Source organism: Engystomops pustulosus, chromosome 5, assembly GCF_040894005.1.
Source record: "Engystomops pustulosus chromosome 5, aEngPut4.maternal, whole genome shotgun sequence".
Classification (NCBI taxonomy): domain Eukaryota; kingdom Metazoa; phylum Chordata; class Amphibia; order Anura; family Leptodactylidae; genus Engystomops; species Engystomops pustulosus.
This window is the reverse complement of record NC_092415.1, coordinates 166,024,238-166,044,335: the sequence shown is the minus strand read 5'-3', so window position 1 is coordinate 166,044,335 and position 20,098 is coordinate 166,024,238. Positions and strand designations below refer to the sequence as shown.

The 20,098-nt window shown below is 39.9% G+C and overlaps 1 protein-coding gene across 2 annotated transcripts in view; it reads right to left on the bottom strand.

Moving 5' to 3' along the window:
- The window catches only part of COLQ (collagen like tail subunit of asymmetric acetylcholinesterase), a 69,538-nt gene that overhangs the window by 23,519 nt on the left and 25,921 nt on the right, over nt 1-20,098 (bottom strand). Inside the window, exons 2-8 of one of the 2 annotated variants that reach the window (XM_072153693.1) lie at nt 18,039-18,154; nt 13,694-13,795; nt 10,982-11,026; nt 9,831-9,857; nt 4,890-4,961; nt 4,132-4,194; nt 509-535 (exon numbers count right to left, since the gene is read on the bottom strand). In XM_072153693.1, coding sequence (XP_072009794.1) covers nt 509-535; nt 4,132-4,194; nt 4,890-4,961; nt 9,831-9,857; nt 10,982-11,026; nt 13,694-13,795; nt 18,039-18,154 — 452 coding nt within the window. The remainder of the gene's footprint in view (nt 1-508; nt 536-4,131; nt 4,195-4,889; nt 4,962-9,830; nt 9,858-10,981; nt 11,027-13,693; nt 13,796-18,038; nt 18,155-20,098) is intronic. The other variant, XM_072153694.1, reaches the window with a different exon arrangement.

Below are 20,098 nucleotides of genomic sequence, written 5' to 3'. Positions count from 1 at the left end.
CGCTGCTTTACCCCCTATTTCCCATTCACATAAAATGGACACAGCAGGGGAGATTCTGATGCACCAAATTTGACACTTCTCTCTAGCATTACAATACCTATTAGCCAGATTACTTTAGTCAATGTTTTGTACTTAAAAAGCTAGTCACGTTTTAAGGCATGTCCACTTTTGTCCATGCTTGTGATTATGGTGTGCTGGTTATCCTTTTCCCACGACCTTGTTGGAAAGGGAACCTATCATCAGCAATTGACCTTATATACCACTAGCAGAATATTGTCAAGCATTGTAACAGCTTCTCGCTATTGTTTCTTTCATGGTCCTTAGAAAAGCTATTTAGTTATTCCACTATTTATCAATTATCAGGGCACAAAACCAATAGCGCCTTCAATATCAATAATACACGAAATAACAGATGGTTTTGAGAAATCCTAGAAAATTGCAATCTAGAGAATTCCCTTCTCTGGTAATTAGTGCAAACCCTGGTTAGTAGTTAGGCAGGATCACTAACCTGTTCTCCTTTCATGCCAGGATAACCCTTAAAGAAATGGCAGACATATTATCTAAATGTGCAACAGAAACAAAATATGAAATATGCTATTGCTAGACAAAGAGCAAAGCTGCATGGCCAATTATTCTAGTGTACAAGGGATAAGAATAACACATAAAAAAAACATTGCTTGCCTTCTATTTTTATTGCAGTCCCTAACGTATTTCTTTTTTAAATTGTTGTTTAGTAACTGGAAAAGGGTAAACAATTTTATAAAGCCAAAATTGTGCATGCGCAGCAAACTCTCCATGCGGCGGAGCTACGGGAAGGGAGTCAGAAGACCCCTGATAGGTGGGGGTTTGAGAGGTGGGGCCGTACTTATCTTATTGTGTATTTATAACTTGTTCTGCAGACATATACACCTGACTTAAAGGGGTATTCCCATTTCAGCGGATAATTGATATCGTTTGAATAGCGAAAAGTTATACAAATTTTTCAATATACTTTCTGCATCAATTCCTCCTGGTTTTCTAGATCTTTGCTTGCTGTTTATTTCCAGTGGACATAAATCTGACCATGGTCAGAGGTGCACGGCTCATGATAACCCACAGCTGTGATTATTCTCTGTGACACTAATGGTCAGATTTCTTCCACTGGGAGTAAACATAGAAACTTTCTATAGATGGACAGCAAGCAGAGATCCAGAAAACCACAAGAAATTGATATATATATTGGAATATTGTATAACTTTTAATCATACAAAGAATAACATTAATTTTCCGAAATGGGAATACCCCTTTAAGAATATTCCTTTAACTGTTAAAGCCTTCAGGGGACTTAAGGTAAATGGACATAATCGGGATTATCATTGTCCTTATCTGTTGCTAAATTACATGTGTTCCATTCACATCTATACATAGATTATAAAGGTCACCTCTAATTGACTTGGCATAGAATCTGCATCAGAAAATTATTATGTAGCAGATTTTGAAATATAAATTTCTACACAGACAAAAATCCAGACTGTGTACATGAGAGTTTCAAAATCTAATTTGTACTGTAGTATGCAGCAGATTTTCCACACAAAAATCCTTCCTTGGGAATATCTACAGATATGCCAGACCCTTATACTGCACTAACAAAATATGACACACACAGAGAAGTTCAGCTATGTGATAAATAGGTTTATATAAGGTGGGTGAAAATTTTGAGATAAAAGTAAATCTTGACAAGACTCCTAGAAGTGCTGGTAGGAGTCCTGATTTCCTCCGCCCACACAAAGTGACTGACAGCTCTCCATGTATTAGGATCCCCTTTCAGCTGGCCATTCATGATCAAATTTAAACTCTATGATACAAGGTAAAACCCTGGCATGTATCCTGCCATGCAGAAATGCTGAGGACTCTGTGTTAGTCGTGGTTTAGCTTGGTGGTGTTATAAGCCTAAATAAAACATGGTGTATATGGATAGACTATTCCTAAACTCCTATTGTCTCCTCACTGAAGAACATATTTAGAGGGCTTTAAAGAAGATGTAGCAGAAAAAAAAACATTTTAGGAGTGGGTGGCTGCCTGTTTTGGAAAGATGAATAATGATTTGAGGCTGAAATGCAAAGACTGGGTTTTCCAGTTAAAGCAAACAAATGTTGTATTCTAATTTTTGTATAATGAAAAGTTATAAAATTTTCCCATATATTTTATCTATCATTTCTTCTTGGTTTTCTAGATCTCTGCTTGCTATAGGAAACTTTATTGTTTACTTCCAATGAAAAGAAATCTGTCCCTGGTCATGTGATGTCACACAGGTGCTTGGCTCGTTAGGACACACAGTTTTCATTAGCCTCTGTGGTAATAAGAAGTCATCCACCTGTGTGACAATACATGGTATTTATCCAGTGGAGGTAAACATAGAAGCTCCCTAAACAGTGACAGCAATCAGAGATCTAGAGATCCACAAGGAATTGATACATAAAGTCTATTGGAAAATTGTATAACTTTTTACTATATTAACAATAACATTTATTTGCTAAAACTGGGAAATCCCTTTAAATGACAAATGCTTTGTATCCGGCTTGTAAATGGAAAGTCAGATGAATATTCTGCAGACAGGTTCATATCAACAATTTTTTTAGAAAATCATTAGGTTGTACATCTTAATATTTCTTTTGAACAAACAGAAAAAAATATCGAAAAAAAATATATAGACTAAAAACGAAAGAAAAAGTATCTCACATGTCCCCTTAGTGCAAAACACACGTAGAAAAATGCATTTATACAGGACTAAAGGAGGCAGTCATTGTTTGAACAAGTAATTATATAGTGAAATATCTTGCTGTCTGCTGACTATAATTCAACCGGAGGCTTCATTTTTTTTACTTCCTGTGGATAGAAATGATTCCTTGGTCATGTGATGTCACACAGGTGCACAATTCGTTATAACACACAGCTCTGATTACTCTCTGTGATTGAGCCATGCACCTGTGTGACATCACATGACCAGGGGCAGATTTCTATCCAATGGAAACATAGAAGCTTTCTAAAGAAAGGACAGCAAGCAGAGATCTAGAGAACCATGAGGAAATGATAAAGAAAGTATATTGGAAAACTGTATAACTACACAAACAATATAAATTATTTGCTAAAAGCTGACAACCCTTTATGTTTCCTAGAAATAATGATGTGAGAGTATAAAAAGCTGCATTCTTGATTTATCTAAAAATATCAAACTGAGCAGGAGCCCTGATGAACTATACATGCAGTAGCCAAACAACTGTTTATACAACACTATAGTAAGGACAGACAAAGAATCCAAGGTTTCTTGATTTGCTTTTCCATGACTTCTTATTACCACCTGCTTAAAGGGAACCTGTCACCAGGGACCTCATTTTCACTAAAGACAGATTGTAAAAGCCCATGACACCTGCAGTGCAATTTTTTTTGCCTTTTGTAAGTATTTGCATTACAAAAATTGTGTGTTATAACTTACCTTGCACCCTGACAAATCCTGGGGTAGTCACAGGGCTGGACTTTGGTTTGGATGCATTTAAAAAAACATGTGACTTGTCTGTGTTACTCCCTCCTCAGAGCTTAGCCCCCACCTTTGTGCTCCTCTACAGCTCCACCTCCTGCTTCTTCTCAGAGGTCACAGCCTGGTCAGCCTGACATCAGTGGGGGGGGGGGGGCGAGCTGTACAGGAGCACAAACATGGAGGCAGCCTGCAGCTCAGACAAGTCACATGTTGTTTTTTGAAATGCATCCAAACCAAAGTCCAGCCCCTGTGACTACCCCAGGATTTTGTCAGGATGCAAGAGTAAGTTATAACACACAATTATATTGTAATTCCAATGCTTAGAAAAGGCATATGTGCACTGCAGGTGTCATGGGCTTTTACAATCTGTCTTTAGTGAAAATGAGGTCACTGGTGACAGGTTCCCTTTAACAATCCTTTGCTTCAATTTTTTTTATTTCTGTAGGGTTCACTAACTCTGATATTATTACATTTTAAGAAATTACCTATGCATTACACTTTACTATTTACTTATAGGAATCATGTTTAATTTGCTGGATAGTTTGATTATTGTTTATTCCAGCATCGGGTTGAAAAGTGGAGTAACACATATTTTAGATTTGAATAATTTAACAAACCTTGGGGCCCATTGGTCCTCTAGATCCTGGCACTCCCAGTGATGCAGAGTCCCCTTTTTCACCCTGAAAATAAAGGTTGCATTAATTAATATGATTCAGTTGTTTTATGTGTAATTATTGAACCCGATGTCATGATGAGGCTTTTGTAATATTATTGCTCTATAAACGTATATTCTGTCCTATTTATATGGGCAGCTTCATATGTTAAAGTGTAAATGTTCATTTATCATTAACAAACCCTATATTTTATATTACAACATGATATCAGAAAAAGATTGATACATGCCATGTTGTGAGCCCACAAACAACATTTAGGAACTATCCTTGGGATAGGTGATAAACGTATGATCTCTATGGGGTGATATCACTGTAATCCAACAATACCTAGAACCGGGTCTCTAAGATGTACATTTGTGACCACCATTCCATTGATATCTAGTGGTGGTCACACATATGCACTTCTGCTGCATCTACCATCTATGCTGTTTGTGAGTCTTTTTTAGCATAGAATATACCATACGCAAAAGTTACAAGACAGGAAGAATATCAAAATGAAATCTTTATCTACAAAATATGATTCTCTGTCACAGGCTACATATTGCTCTTATGTAACTTAATTTTCAGTAACTGATATAAAATAAATACTGTGAGGGCATAAAAAGTTTTGTAAACCAAAAATGGCCGATAAACTGGGAAATAAAGATGTGATTACAAAACCAAAATTAACTTACAAAAATACATAATTTTAGAATACATACCTTTTGTCCCATTGGTCCTGCTGGTCCTATAGGACCTGGCATACCTGGAACACCAGGAGAACCTGTCTTGCCCTGTGTAAAAAATACATATGCAAAATGTATAGCTTGTATAGTAAAACACAGTGTGGGTAATGATAAAAAAAATTAGTGGGATATAATTAATTTCTTTTAGACCTCTCATTTTCTGAGATTTACACATGCCTGTAGATCAGTGATAGAGAACTTTTTAGACACTGAGTGCCCGAAATACAAAAAACCCACTTATTTATCGTTAAGTGCCAACATGGCAATTTAAGTAGTGGCTTGTTTTTAACTGCTCGGCCTCTGCTTTGAATCGTATAAGCGGACTGAGGACGCAAATACGTTGAAAGAAGGAGGAAAATTTTTAAATATCATTGTTTAATCCGTCCAGGATGACAGGACGAATCAAGGGGCTTACTGTAGGTAACCAGCCTTGTCCACATCTCCTTATCCTGCAGTCTCAGGCAACCAAGAATGTGTTGTGGAGGAGGAGGCCTGTCTTCCTGTCTGGTAAACTCTGTGCTAGGCAATGGCCTAGGTGCCCACAGAGAGGGCTCTGAGTGCCGCCTCTGGCACCCGTGCCATAGGTTCACAACCACTGCTATAGATATTTCTTATCAAACTCATTATCTAAATTGTATTGATATACAATTATACTTCCAAATTTACTTCCAAGTGCCATATATTCTCAAGTATAAGCCGAGTTGTTCAGCACAAAAAATGTGCTGAAAAACCCAAACTCGGCTTATAGATGAGTAAAAAGAAAATCTATACTCACCTTTCCGATGCTCCCCGCAGGTGTTCTCTGCAATACGTCCAACAGTGGCAGGTCCGTGCGACGTCACAGGCTCTGACGCTGTAATAGTTTTGTGCGTGCAGGCAGACAGCATGGAGCGAACGAGGGCTGGCTGTATACATGGAGCAAACGAGGGCTGGTTGGCTGTATACAGGGGCAGGAGCTGGCTGTATACAGGGGCAGGGGGCTGGCTGTATACAGGGGCAGGGGACTGGCTGTATACAGGAAAAGAGGGCTAGCTGTATACAGGGGGAATGCTGGGTGGCTATATACTGGGGAGAAGAGGCTGAATAGCTATATACTGGGGGAGTCAGTGACCAATGCTTTTCCCACCCTAGGCTTATTATACTGAAGTCAATAGGTTTTCACAGTTTTTACTGGTAAAAGTAGGAGCCTTGGCTTATACTCGTGTATATACAGGTAGTATACTTGTCAGGTTTAATGTCAAATGATGGCTTTACAGTCCCAAAAACCTTAGTTGTGACCCTGTCATAGGAAAACACTAAGGATTAAATTGCAGTGGGAGAAATGTAGCAAATTTATCATGAATTAGTTGTAGTAACACATCACTTTGTCTAATCGGTCTTTGTACTGCTTTTATCTTATCAAAAAGAAATTGAAGTGCATCACATTTGTTCTGGTAAACAAATGCAAAGAAATAGGATAAAGGATAAAGAGTGTTTTCATTGTATACCAATGATCTATGACCTAATGCAGACTTGTCTTTGGATTTTCCCTAGCTGAGGGTCAGAGGAGATCACATGGTGTTTTCCAATTCTTTTAAAGTATCTACAAGCCAGTTTATAAATAACACTTTCTTCTTCTGCTTCTAAATCTGAGCACTTCCGACAGAGAGAGGATGTATATGATGTTGCAGACCATGTGAGGACCTAAGATATTTGTAGCTTGCCAGTATGGTATCTACTACGCGAGCATCTAAACGCCAGGCTCGCAGAGGCCGTACAAAGTATTTTTATGATGGACTCATCTGACTGCAATGATATCCCAGACTACTAAGTTTACTTAGAAGAAATGCAGTCGCTCATAGAAACAGATAATTATTATCTTGTTTGAAATTGATGATTCCCTGCATTGGCAAGACAAGACAAAATAAAATTTTTACACATTGCTATCCGCGCCTGACCTTCCGGTTAGTTACTGTCCTATCTGGCTTTTCTGTCTATAACATCACTTCACAACACATTTATTGCATGAACCAGGAGCTTAGCTGGTGGGACAGAGAGCTCATGAGAAATTATGGAAACATATAGATACAACTTAAAGGGTTTGTCCACTTTAAGCACGTTACAGCAAATAATTAATAAAACTATTCTTCTGCTGCATCCGATTTGGTGAGTACCCAGAGGTCGCACTAACATTTTTCCAGAAGGGTAATAATACTCCTCTCACAATTTTTGAGGAGTATTTTTAACCGAGGAGGAGTACGAAATTTTCACTAATAAATGTATAAATCCCAGGCTAGGGTCTAATTAGAATTCTCGGGAAAACCCCTTTAGGGCGCATTCACACCTTTTTTATGCGTTTTTGACGTATCCAAAAGCTTCACATGTTGAAGTAACATTGTGTTTCAGCATATGCAATGGAAACGCAATGTTACTTCAGCATGTGATCAAGGTTGAAGCCTTTGGAATGCGTCAAAAACGCAACACATCGTATGAATGCGCCCTCAAATAGCAAGTATGTATTAAACGAGTGGTGCACAACATTTTTATGGTGTGTTCACACATGGCGTTTTCAAACACATATGTAGCCTAAGGGTGAGGTTATTACATACGTTTTCAAACGCATCACAACAGCTGAGAAGAGATTTGCCCAATTACATTGCTTTCAACATTTCGTTTACAAAACGCATGCAATAAAATTGCGTTGATGCATGTGTTTTGTTAACACAATGTTGACAGCAATGTAATTGGACAAATCTCTTCTCAGCTGTTGTGATGCGTTTGAAAACGTATGTAATAACCTCACCCTTAGGCTACATTCACACTACCATATGGGGGACGTATGCACGGCCGCAAGCTTGTGGCTGTACATATGTTCCCAATAGATGGCAATGGCCGCACAGATACTGGTCCGTACATGGAATAATGACATGTCTTTCCCTGTGTTACAGGCAGTACCCAATGCATTTCAATGGAGAGGGGTGGGGTGACCCCCTCCTCCTCTCCATGGCACCAAATGCATGCCCGCACGGCTTCGGCCTGGCGGGCATACGTTTGTGTGAATGCAGCCTTATTGTCTACAGAGCGGACTATGGCTGACCTCGGCTGATGCTGCTGAAATTTTATTTAAGTTATTTTCTGCTGTTTTTTATTTTTTGTTTACAGAGGCACATTTAGAGAGGAACACATAATATATGTGTTCCTTGTTTTACTCAAATGTAGATCACAGATAACAGGGATCTAATGGTAAGAGCCCATTGGATCAGTGTCATCAGTGATCTTTATACAGAGACCTGCAGAGAGGGTGCATACAGCACCTTCCCTGCAGCCTCTCTCTGTATACAGGGGCTGCTGTGACAGGAGACTGATAATAATCGGGCCCCTGTCCCAGTACACAATCGAGCTGTCACATAGACAGCACAATCCTGTTACTGGCTGTGTGCTCGATCGTACACAGATCAGGAGCATAGCCCCGGCAACAGATATCCCGGCCCACCCCTCGCCCCCCCCGGCCCCGCCCCTCGCTCGGCTCCGCCCCCACCCCTCGCACGGCTCCGCCATCTCTCACCTATCTCTCGGCGCCCCGCGGGAGAGGTTTGGACGGTGAGCAGGAAGTCCCTCCCTGTCCTGCCTCCAGCCACTCAGCGCTACGATCCTGCAGAGAATATCTTGCAGGATCGCAGCCGGCGCTGTCACAGGGGAAGCGGCAGCCCACAGGGAAATCACAAGCGTATTAATACGCTTGGTGATTTTTTTTGGGAGTAAATCAGCCTCTAAACACATTTATGACGCGTGTAGAGGTGTTATCGCGACCTCTGTGAGTACCACTGTTCTTTGTTTCCCTGTCTTCATAATTAATATTGTTTGTGTAATGAAAAGTTAATACATTTTCCAATGTATCAATTCCTAATGGATTTCCAGATCTCTGCTTGCGATCATTCTATAAGAAGTGTTTGCCATTATAAGCAATCTACTTCCTGCTGATAAATACCGGCACATGGTCATGTAATGTCAGTCAGGTGTATGGCTCGTTATAACACACAGCTTTGATTTGTGTGTTATAATGAGCTGTGCACAAGCAAATAAAGCGCTATTCACACGGAGATGCTGTTATGGTAGGCTGTAACGTATGATTGAGATGTGTCATTATATGAGGTTTGTATTGTGCTACATGTGTATTCGTATATAATCATGTGTGTAACATGGACCTCTGGAAGTTTATAGTCCTGGAATGTTCTACTCTCCTCCAGAAGTCGCAGTGACTCCACAACAGGTTGCTGTACTAGGGTAATAAATTCCCCCCACCCCCCACTAGGTGATAACCAGATAGCAGAGGATGTGGGGTGGATTTAGTTGTGGGGCTTTTGTTTGAAAACTTGTTTAGAAGCAGTGGTTGAGGAACCTCTGTCTGGAGAGCAAGCTGCGGCGCTCTTCCATAGGACATAGCTGATATGTAACTTGTTGTTATACTGGAATAAAACCTGAAGAAATACAGCTCAGTGCTTGTCTTCTCTGATCACGAGAGCCTTTCGTGACAGATGCGTTGCAATAATCTTCATTTATATAAATCCACACCAAAAAGTGCAGGTGTTTTCACCCTTTTGTGTGAGTATTAGTCATTTCCTCTAATGCAGATAACAAGCCGTGCACCTGTTTGACATCACATGACTATAGACACATGTTTATCTACAGGAAGTAAACAATGAAGCTTCCTGTTGCATGACAGGGAGCAGATATCTTAAAAAACCATGAAAAATTGATACAGAAAGTGTTGTTATTACACATAAATTATTACACAAATATCAATTATTTGCTGGAATCTGCTTAAAGTGGACAACCCCTTTAAGCTTACCCATAGACTACACCTCTCATTTGAACTCCAAAAACAATAGGGAGTATGTTATGTACATTACACAGAGCAGAAAAGAAGCTTGGCTTTACCTTTCTTCCCGGTCTGCCAATTTCACCCTGTAAAACACAGAACATTTTATATTAGTGTCGACAAATATGCACTTGTTTGTTTTGCACTTGATTTGCATATCCATGAAAGGATAACGTCCCACATTTACTAAAAACAGTGCGAACTGCACTACATGCAGTTTGCCTGTGTATAATGCAGATTTCGACAGATTCAGTATTTCTGGCGCACGTTCTTCATGAATCTGGCGCTGCATGCACTGCCCAGACGTCGTGTACAGTGCAGGGTGTGCCACAAAGTGTCTTGGTCACTTCTTAAATACGTGTGCAAGCAGTTTGCACATGAAAGAATGTGCAAAGTCAGACAGAAAACTGGCGCAGGGGCTTTAGTAAATCTGGGCCAACATCATCAGTTTGTGACTACTTGCACGGTGGCATAGTGGTTAGCATTACAGCCTTGCAAAACTGGGGACCTGGATTCAAATCCAAGTGTAAACATTTGCAAACGGTTTTTATGTTCTCTTCATGTTTGTGTGGGTTTCCTCTGGGTCCTCTGGGTTCCTCCCACACTCCAAAACATACTGGTAGGTTGATTAGATTGTGAGCCCCATTGGGGACAGGGACCAATTTGGCAAACTCTGTGTGCGCTATATAAATAAAGGAATTATTATTGTCATTACTTGCTTTTAGAGCATTACTACACTACACAGACTCAGATCAAAGGGTGTTAAAAAAATTGTGTATGATAAGGGACTAGGCACAATGACAGGTCTCTGATAATGGAGCCTTATGACATGCATATAGTAATGTTTGCAAGGTCCTTCCATCCATCAGAAGCCATCGTGACACAGGATGTCACAGGAAGTCCTGCTGCCGGAGGGTGACATTGGCCATATATTAGGGGCTTTTACTTACCCTGATGAACATTTATATACAGTACATGGCCAACCACTTTAACACAGAACATTTTTTGCTATTCAAAGTGTTGAAATTTAAATCCAGGCCATAGTTTTTGTGTCCTACATGCACACAAGAAAGGGTATTCGTGCTGACTGAAGTCAGATGCTGGCGCTTTGTAAAAATAGGTCACAGAGCATCAAAAAATAAAACCGCTAAATAATTAAATGAAGCTTCAAAAAGATGTCAGCAGAAAAGGCACATAGATAGCAACATACTTTTTCTCCTTTTGGTCCAGATGTCCCTGGAAAACCTGCAGGCCCCTAGTGATAAAAAAAAAATAAATGTCATATGATAAGTCTTACATCATAAGGTGTAGAAGCTATTACAAGTCTGGAGTATCTGTTATGTGGGAGAAGTCGGAAAATAAGAAGGAAGTTTATTTTTGTATAGAAGGAATCACATTTTTGTTTCTTTTCTTTGTGCTCCAATCCTATTTTGAGATTAAAGTGTAACTAATTCTTTAGCAAAATTGCAAAAAAAAAATAGTGGTGATAATAGTAGTCTCTGTAATATACTTGATTTCCTCTTTTCTTTCTTATTTAAGCATTTTGTGTGAATCAGCTTTTTGTCCTGTACCCACTGACAGCTGAGAAATAAGGAGCTTGTTAAAATTACTAAAACCTTAACTCTTTACAGGCAGTTCCCGGATAATCTTATCTATGTATAGAGCAGGAAATATTCTTTAGGTATGGTAAGAGTTAATCTATAGCCTCCCTTCTTTATCTCTGTGCTGTGTGTGAGACGTCAGATAAACTACTCACTACAGGAGAAAGAACTAGCCGAAAAGGCACAGAGAAGCTGAATTACTTAAAGGGGTTTCCCCAAGAATCAAAGTTAGGCCCTATCCACAGGGTAGGGCTTAACTTGCTGATCGTGGGGGACTCAGTGCTGTGACACCCACAGACCACGAAAATGAGGGGTCCGATGGGGCCCCAGTTACCTCAGTCAGCCCCTTGCCGCTCCATCTCAAAGGAGCCGATGGAAATAGCTGAACGCCGCGCTCTGCGATCTCCGTCAGCTCCATAGAGATGAATGGAGCAGGTCATGCGCGTCCTTCTGCTCCATTACTTTCCCGGAGCGATCTGACTGAGGTAACTGGGACCTCATCGGACCCCTCGTTTTCGTGATCTGTGGATAGGGTCTAACTGGCTTGAATTCTTATCAAATATTCTGGATATGAATATTGGGAAGATCACTATTTACATGCCAAAACTCCTAACCTTCTCTCTTTCATGTCTATGCATTTGCACATGAAGGCAACCTAAATTGAAGCAATCACATCTGCCATTCCAATGATGTAATGGACAAACTTTGGTAGAGCAGATACTATTTACATACTCCTTAGTGCTTTCATGTTAAATTTTAATTTACCATATACTAAATGTCATTTATTCAAATTTGGGCAACTCAAAAGGATACGTAATACTGATGGTTGATTTTCTGGTATTTAAGAAATTCAGCACCATGGACAGGTAAACTTAGTAACACTGAGAGAACAACAAAGCAAAGGATAATGAGGGTAGATTACATATATAGCACTCTTTAAAGGAAATCTTCCACTAAAGTGAAGCTAGATTAATGTACACATACTCATCTATACTCCTCTTCATCTCGATCCAGGTGCTGGTCTTCTTTAATCCTGCTGGAGAGGTGACGTCAAGATTCCAGCGGGTCAAGATTAAAGAAGACCAGCGTTAAGATCGAGGTGAAGAGGAGTATGGGTATTATAGGTCTGTAGTTTCCTACAGTAGATTCCTTTTAAGGAACACACCATTCAAAGCTGATTCATTGAATTATACCTTGTGCGGGGCCTGAAGGGAGGAGGACTTAAGGTTCTAGCAAGGTTCTAAGAATATAATGAAAATGAGAATGCAATAGATACATGAACTACCGGGTCCACCTCCAGGACAGGTGGTATGCAGCACTCTCATATGGCCAGAGGAGGATTCAGGCCTTACAGGACTATACAGTAAACCAGTAAAGCTACCACTTCTGTAGCCCTCAGTCTTTAGCAGCACCAGCAATCCTTCTGAAGAATCCAATAAGGAGAAAATGCATCAGGGAGGTGTTTGGGGGCCAATACTGTTCAGGGGCAGTACGGGTACTGCCCTTGTAAGGGGCGGGAATTATAAGGGATCGCTAAAGGATTGATGACATAACGTCCATAGCCCAAATCCACACCCAATAACCTACATACTATCCTGAATCACGGCAAGGTACAACTGTTTTCCTTAAGTACAATTGTAGATGCAAGTATTCGGGTAAATGAGTATGACCATATCTAATGTTTTATCTGGCAATATTTACATTTCTGCATCAGGCAACGGACGCATATCTCCATCACTCAATAATGTTATCATGATGTTTTTAAGCATATCAGTAAATATTAAACCATGTACCACTCTAGAGGTGTAGCTTTTTTTAAGAAAAAAAGGCTTTAAAATTAACCAAATAAATCTATGGAGTTTGCATAATTTTAAAAAGCCTTTTTTTGTAAAAACCAGAACCTAAAAGAAAAGTAGATCCTGCCAGAGGGGGCACATACCAGTATGTCAGTGGGCTTGGTTTACAATTCTTCTTGGAAGATGTCCTTTAAGTAGATAACCCACAGTAGATTTTCCCTATAAAATGTACAACTAGTATTGGCTCTACTTTGCATTCATAATGGATTTTGGCACAAGAAGACAACTATTTAATCTTAATAACTTAGTTTGTGATAGGAAAAATAAATAGTAGTGTGATTAAAGTAAAGCATCTGAGAGTTTGTTATGTCTCACTTAGAGAAGAAACTTTTATTTCCGCATTTAATATAACAAAAGGTCAACAAGTCTTACATTTTGTGTATGCAAAAAAAATAGTGAGAATGTGCATTTGAAGATTCAGAGACATTTGATTTAAATCAGTGTTAAAAATCCTAATATACAGACCTGAGGTCCTGGAGGCCCTTCTGGCCCAGGTGGGCCTGGTACACATAAAGGTATTGTGGGATTAAATTCCAGAGGTGAGTTTGGATAATCCAGGTCATATATCTTAATAAAAGACAAAAATATTAAGAAAATTAATTTGAAGAAACTGTGAAACTGAGTACAGATAAAACATCACATTTTTTTCTGGTTGCAGCCTTTCTATAAGGGTATTGCTTTCTGGCTCATTTTCTCAGTAAGTTTGAAGAAGCATTAGTTTTAATATTTCCATATTATAAGATAATTTTCTGTCAGTAATAATAAAAGGAGAACACATATAGATAAGCCCTACTTTACCATTGATTTGGCTGGACATGTCCAGAATTTGTAAGAGACAAGGGGGACATTTATCATACTCCATCACTTGTGCCCCACTGCGGCCTCTTGATGTAGACGGGTGCTGGCTGCGCTTGGAGAACAATTCTAAGGCCGAGGAATGAATGGTCAAAGGCTATAGGATGTGTGTTGCTGTATACATTGCCTTATCGGTAATTTCACGTTAACAGTCGTGTGCCCACTAAAGCATGCTGTTGAGGGTCTCATCACTGCATCATGGCTGAGCAGAGGCCTGTAATGACTGGAAATACTGCAATTAACTGGAGCGCTGGAGAGAGGTGAGTACAGCTTGTTTGATATTCTGATACCCCCTGGAGCCATATTAAAAGAAATTGGATCCCGGACAACACTATTTAGATGTGCCCACTAAAGTGGAAGTGAATATGTAAGTGCGGGAATAAACAGGGATGATATGATATGATATGTACCAATTAAAATCTGGCAGTTTGTTGCCAATATTGTCTAGTAAACATATATCAAGCCTCATTGAGTGGTAAAATTACTAAAAACAATATGATCAGGGGCGTAACTTGAAGGGGTGCAGACGTCGTGGTTGTACCAGGGCCCAAGAGGTTTAGGGGGCCCCTATGGTGTCACTTTCCCATACAAGAAGACTATTACAATAAACCATACATTATCGTCAGGGCCTGGCACAGACTTTGCACTGGGGCCCACCAGCTTCTAGTTACGCCACTAAATATGATTTATTTAGTCTTATTAAATGGGTTATCCGGGTCTGAGGGCCGGGCTAGGGAGGGCTATTTAAAAATAATAAACATGTACTTACCTCGTCTGGCACCGCCGATGTCCCGAGTCGCGGCCGGTCTTCTCTGTGCGCCGGTTTCATTACAAGGGCGCACAGGGAGCTTCCGTCCAGCCATAAGCTCCCATCCGACACCATCTCCCAGCGCTTACAACGCTAAGAGATAGGGACGGATGGGAGGAGCCGGCCACATCGAGGACCGGAAGCTCCCTGTGCACGGCTTCTGTGCCCCTGTAAACAAACAGGGGCATGGATCAAACGGACATCGACGGCGCTGGAGGAGGTAAGTACATGTTTATTATTTTTAAATAGCCCACCCCAGCCCTGCCCTCAGTAATTTTTAAAACCCGGATAACCCCTTTAAAAACGACACCCATAAACAACAATTTGTGCGCTGGCCCCACCAGAATGGTAAAAAAAAGGTGTTTGTTATGGATACGGTAGTTTATTCATGGTGTATATATGACATTTCAATAATTTTTAGTTTTTTGGTATTTGGTTCAGTTCCATTTTAATAGCACCAGCGCACAAATAGTTTTTTAAGGGAGTTGATAATAAGAAGACTAAATAAAGATATTTTGGGAATATTTATCAGAAGGGTCTGAGCTAAAACGCTTCTAGTTGCCCATGGAAACCAATCAGAGCTGAGGTTTCATTTTATAAACAGCTGTGGGAAAATAAAAGCTGATCTCTGATTGGTTGCCATGAGCAAATTTGCCCCGTTTTAGAATACAAGTCTGATCTTTATACGCTAAGACACTTGACTGCTAGTAATGTGAATAATGCAACATGGCAAGAGGGTTTTACATTATTTATATATTTTTAGTTGTCATTATTAAAATTTATATTTTAATGAAGTATTTACCAGGATCCTAATTTGCAGTGTTAACTAGTAGAAGCATCTGGAAAGCATTCCCATTTTTATTCTAAATATACGGTTTACATTCTTTTATGCCATCCATGTCCTAATTTGGTAGCTGTAATATGGATGTCCAAATATATGTAAACAATTACATTTGATTATTTTGGTGACCAAATATGTTATGTATGTTTTCCATTTTTTGATGAATAACCTGCATGTAGCTTCACATCATGACATATTAAACCTGTATACAAAGTCTTGTGATTAATGACACTGAAATATGATGTGACATATGGATGATGCATGTTTTGTCATGTTAATGACTGTACAAGGCTAATATACTATGCTGGTAAGCAGTGAAGCTAAAAGTACAACCCAATCAACCCTGAAGAAAGGTTTCATTTTTCTAGAACGTCCTTCTGGAAGAGTAGCCTGTGTAACAATCAGTAAGGGCTGCACATAGAGCTAATGAAATTCACTAGGATCTATTAGCTAGATTGGCCTTAGCTTCCAGTGGCAGGTTTCGCATGAGTAATTGTTTTCAAGGGCAGAATAGAAAACTTACCAGATGAGGAATCACAGATTCCAGAAATCATTAATCGAAATAGGATAATTCATTTTTCTTTCTTGACTGATACCCTGTAACCCTTTCTTCAGCTGTTATATTGCTCTGCTCTTATTAGAAATACTGCATGTGTATTTTATATTTTCTATTCCTCCAATTCATTGTAAAACGTCCCGTCCAGCAGGGTCAGACGGGTTTCTCCCTTCTTCCATACAGAACTTGTAATTATTTCTTAGAGTAAGCTCTCATAAATGCATGCACAGTACATGTTATCAATAGTGTCTTATATATTTGAGAGTTTGTCTGTATACACTTCACTCCACCTGGGTAATAGGTGCACATGTAGGGTACCACCCTAATTCAGTAGAAAAGACAATTTGACACTCATATAATGATCAAAGTCAATAAGTATTTTATTTTCCTCAGAAAACTGATTGCTGATCTGTGGCTTAGGTTGTTGCTGTATTGGGAGCTCAGTCCAGCAATGGTTAACTTGAGTGCTGGACAGCTGGTCCTGTCAGCTACTAGGGGTGGTGTCCAGGAACTCCTTTATATACCTGCCCAGTCTCCTATATCCATGCTTGATTTTGAAGGTAGATTTTCTTTTAAGTATCAGCTGTATTGTGACAAACCTCCCACTCTCAAGTTACCTCACGGTGTGCACCTTCGCTAGACTGACTCAAATTTAGCACACAACGCCTGCCCACCTATGCAAGATGGTGCCTTTATTGTAAATTTAACTCTTAGCCCTGGTACTCACTTTCCTTGCTGCCATCAGCTATCTTAAAATTAACAATTAATATTAATAAGTCAAACATGCACCTGACTACACAAGTCCTTGAACAATTCAGAAACCCAAATTACAGATTAAAAATTACACAATCCTCTATACCAGCGATGGCAAACCTTTTAGACATCAAGTGCCCAAACTACAACCAAAACCCATGTATTTTTCGCAAAGTGCCAATGCGACAATTTAAGCAGTAATTTATTACTCCCTGCTCTTTCGCAGGTTTGAATTGTGTATGCATCTGAGGGAAACCAATACAGTAGAAAGAAGGAGAAAAAGTTTGGATTATCATTGTAGCTTCCTTCTAGGGTCCTGGGCTGCAAGAGGTTTTAAGTCCTGTCTGACGAACAATGCCCTTGGGTGATGGCAAGGGTGCCCATAGAGATGGCTCTGAGTGCCACCTCTGGCACCCGTGCCATAGGTTCACCACCACTGCTCTATACAATTACTAAAATTAATCCTGGTAACATTTTCTCTTCAGAAACATGGGTTCTCTAGGGCTACAAACAGAGACTGATTAAGTTTTCAAATTCAATATAGAAAAGTACAGTGCATACATACAAAAACTTACTGCTGGTTTTGACTATGTAAATGTAATTATCAGAGGAAAGAGGACTACTTATGGCTATATTTCATACTTTTCCCACAAGCATCAAAATACAACTTCCTGACCAATGGAGTGTAACATCCACTTGGTAATTTAATAATTAATACATTTCTCGGAGGAATACCAGCAACAGGAAACATATTAAGAAAATATACTGGGTGCCTTAAAGGTAGATGATTAATCAATCAATCAATCAATCAATCAATCAATCAATCTGGAATATTCCTTTAACGAGTTACAGGTAAATTACAGTGCTAGTCCCATTGTTTTATAGTAACCAATGACTTCTGTTCAAAACATGTTAGCCATCTGCATGAACCTAGGTTGGACATTGTTCTAATAAACTAACAGTAAAGATAATAGATTCTTAATCAAGAGTTACTTACTGTGCTTCTGCGTTCTCTGAAAAATGGTGGTGGTGGGAAAATTGGAGGAGGTGGAGGTGTTAAGACACAACATGTTCCAGTACTGGTTCGCTTCTTCTGTTCTAAAGATGTAAAAGCTGCCAAGTGGAATATGAGGAAAACAAATAAATTTTTAATGTTTTAGGGGTACAGTTATCAAATTTTTAAAAATTAGAATGGGGAAACTTTCATAATTATAAAGCACACATTCTTACCTCTGTCCCCACTTCTGTTCTGCTGAAGAGCCGGCTGTCATTGTTGGGTCTCTGTTTGTTTACACCACTGCCAACCGCCTGCTACAGCAGTAGATCCAGGCAGGAGAAGGCCCGGCTGTGGTCGGGACTGCACGGCCATCGTTTGTAAACGAACAGAGACACAGCACGAGTGGCACTGCAGCTGAACTCCCCCAGCCACTTTTTTTTTTTTGATACCTTGACAATCCCTTTAAGTTAATGAAGTGTGCAGATAAACTCTTAAAACCTGTTTAATTTTGAGCCTTGTTTACATTGTGTTTGAGCCTTTAACCAGAAGTTTATGTTCAGAGGATATTCCAATATATAACTCTGATAGAAACCTCAATCATATGTTAATATATACATACATTGCATGCCTCTTGTACACGTTAAACAATAGCGTAGCATGCAGTATACATTTGCAACTATAGCAGGAATAAATAGATGAATAGGAATAATATATTGTTTCTCCAAAGATAAGACACCCCCTGAAAGGAAGACCTAGTACAATATCTTCCAAGCTTTTCCAAGGCCTCCCCTGAAAATAAGACCTTACGGCAGTCATTGCTACAGCCCCCACCTTAGCATTAGTAGATCATTTCGATACTACGAAAGGTCGTGACATGGTTAAAGAATTTAAGGGATAAAATCATTACTGTGTTGCAAATGCGCTACAAGCAACCACATGGAGAAGTGATGGCCAATGGCGGATCCTCATATAGATGGTATGGGTGACCTCCTGGGGATGCTGGCTTCCTATGGGACCTCAGCCACCCAAACCTCCATAAAAATCTGTTATATGTTAACTTAGTGGTGCTGCTGAAACTTAGCATTCCTACAGCAATGTGAACAGCTGTGAGAGTGCACCAGTCATAGTTTCGGACACTCTGTTTGCAAGGCACTAAACAGTTCCTGGTGCATCACAAAAAATGTCCGACACTTCCTCTGCTTCCTGTCCGTCTAGGCCCGCTGCATGTTAGCAGACAACTGGCTCTTCATGGAATTCAAAGAGGTATTTGGTAGTTAGTACAGGCTTGGGGAATGGTATGAGAAATTAAAGGGGGCCGTGGGGATTAGAATGCTTATTGCTAAGGATATCTGTTAGTCCGGATGGGGGGATCTTTTAGCTATATAGTTATAGTTGGCCTGGAAGGGGTTTGTGGCTGTCTATGGGAGCGTTATATAATCCAATGGGAAAGGAGCTGCACATGGGGCAGCAAATAAATAAGGGGGCTTTATAAAAAATATGTAGTCTATATGGGGTCTATTGGATAAAACAGTATTGAGATGTAACATTATATGGAAATAGGGAAATACGTTTACACTCAGAACTGTTTATTGCGTTATCAGGCTCTGCACAAAGCACCTATTCGGTATATCACTGTATGGAAATATATGCACACTCAGTACTGTTTATTTACAACCCATCGTATGTATATTATGTTTTTATATATTTTTGAAACTTTTTTTAGACTCACGTGAATACATTATATGTGGTGTCCAGAGGTTGTGATTGTGCTGAAACTTACAGTGAAATCCGGAAGGGATCTGAATGCAGGAGCCATCGGGCAGCCCCAGGGCGCTTGGTAGACCATAGGGTTGCACTGAAGAGCATTGGAAGAGTCTCACAGGGGAGTCTGATCCCTAGAGGAAAGCCCCTTACACACCTCAATCATGCTTGACCGTGTAAAAGGTTAACACCCGCGATCAGAGACCACTCTGATTATGGATGTTAGAGCGGAGTGTCAGCTGTTATATAGAACTGACTCCCTCTGCTTTTGGTGCCATCTCCACTTGTGAGTTGGTGCC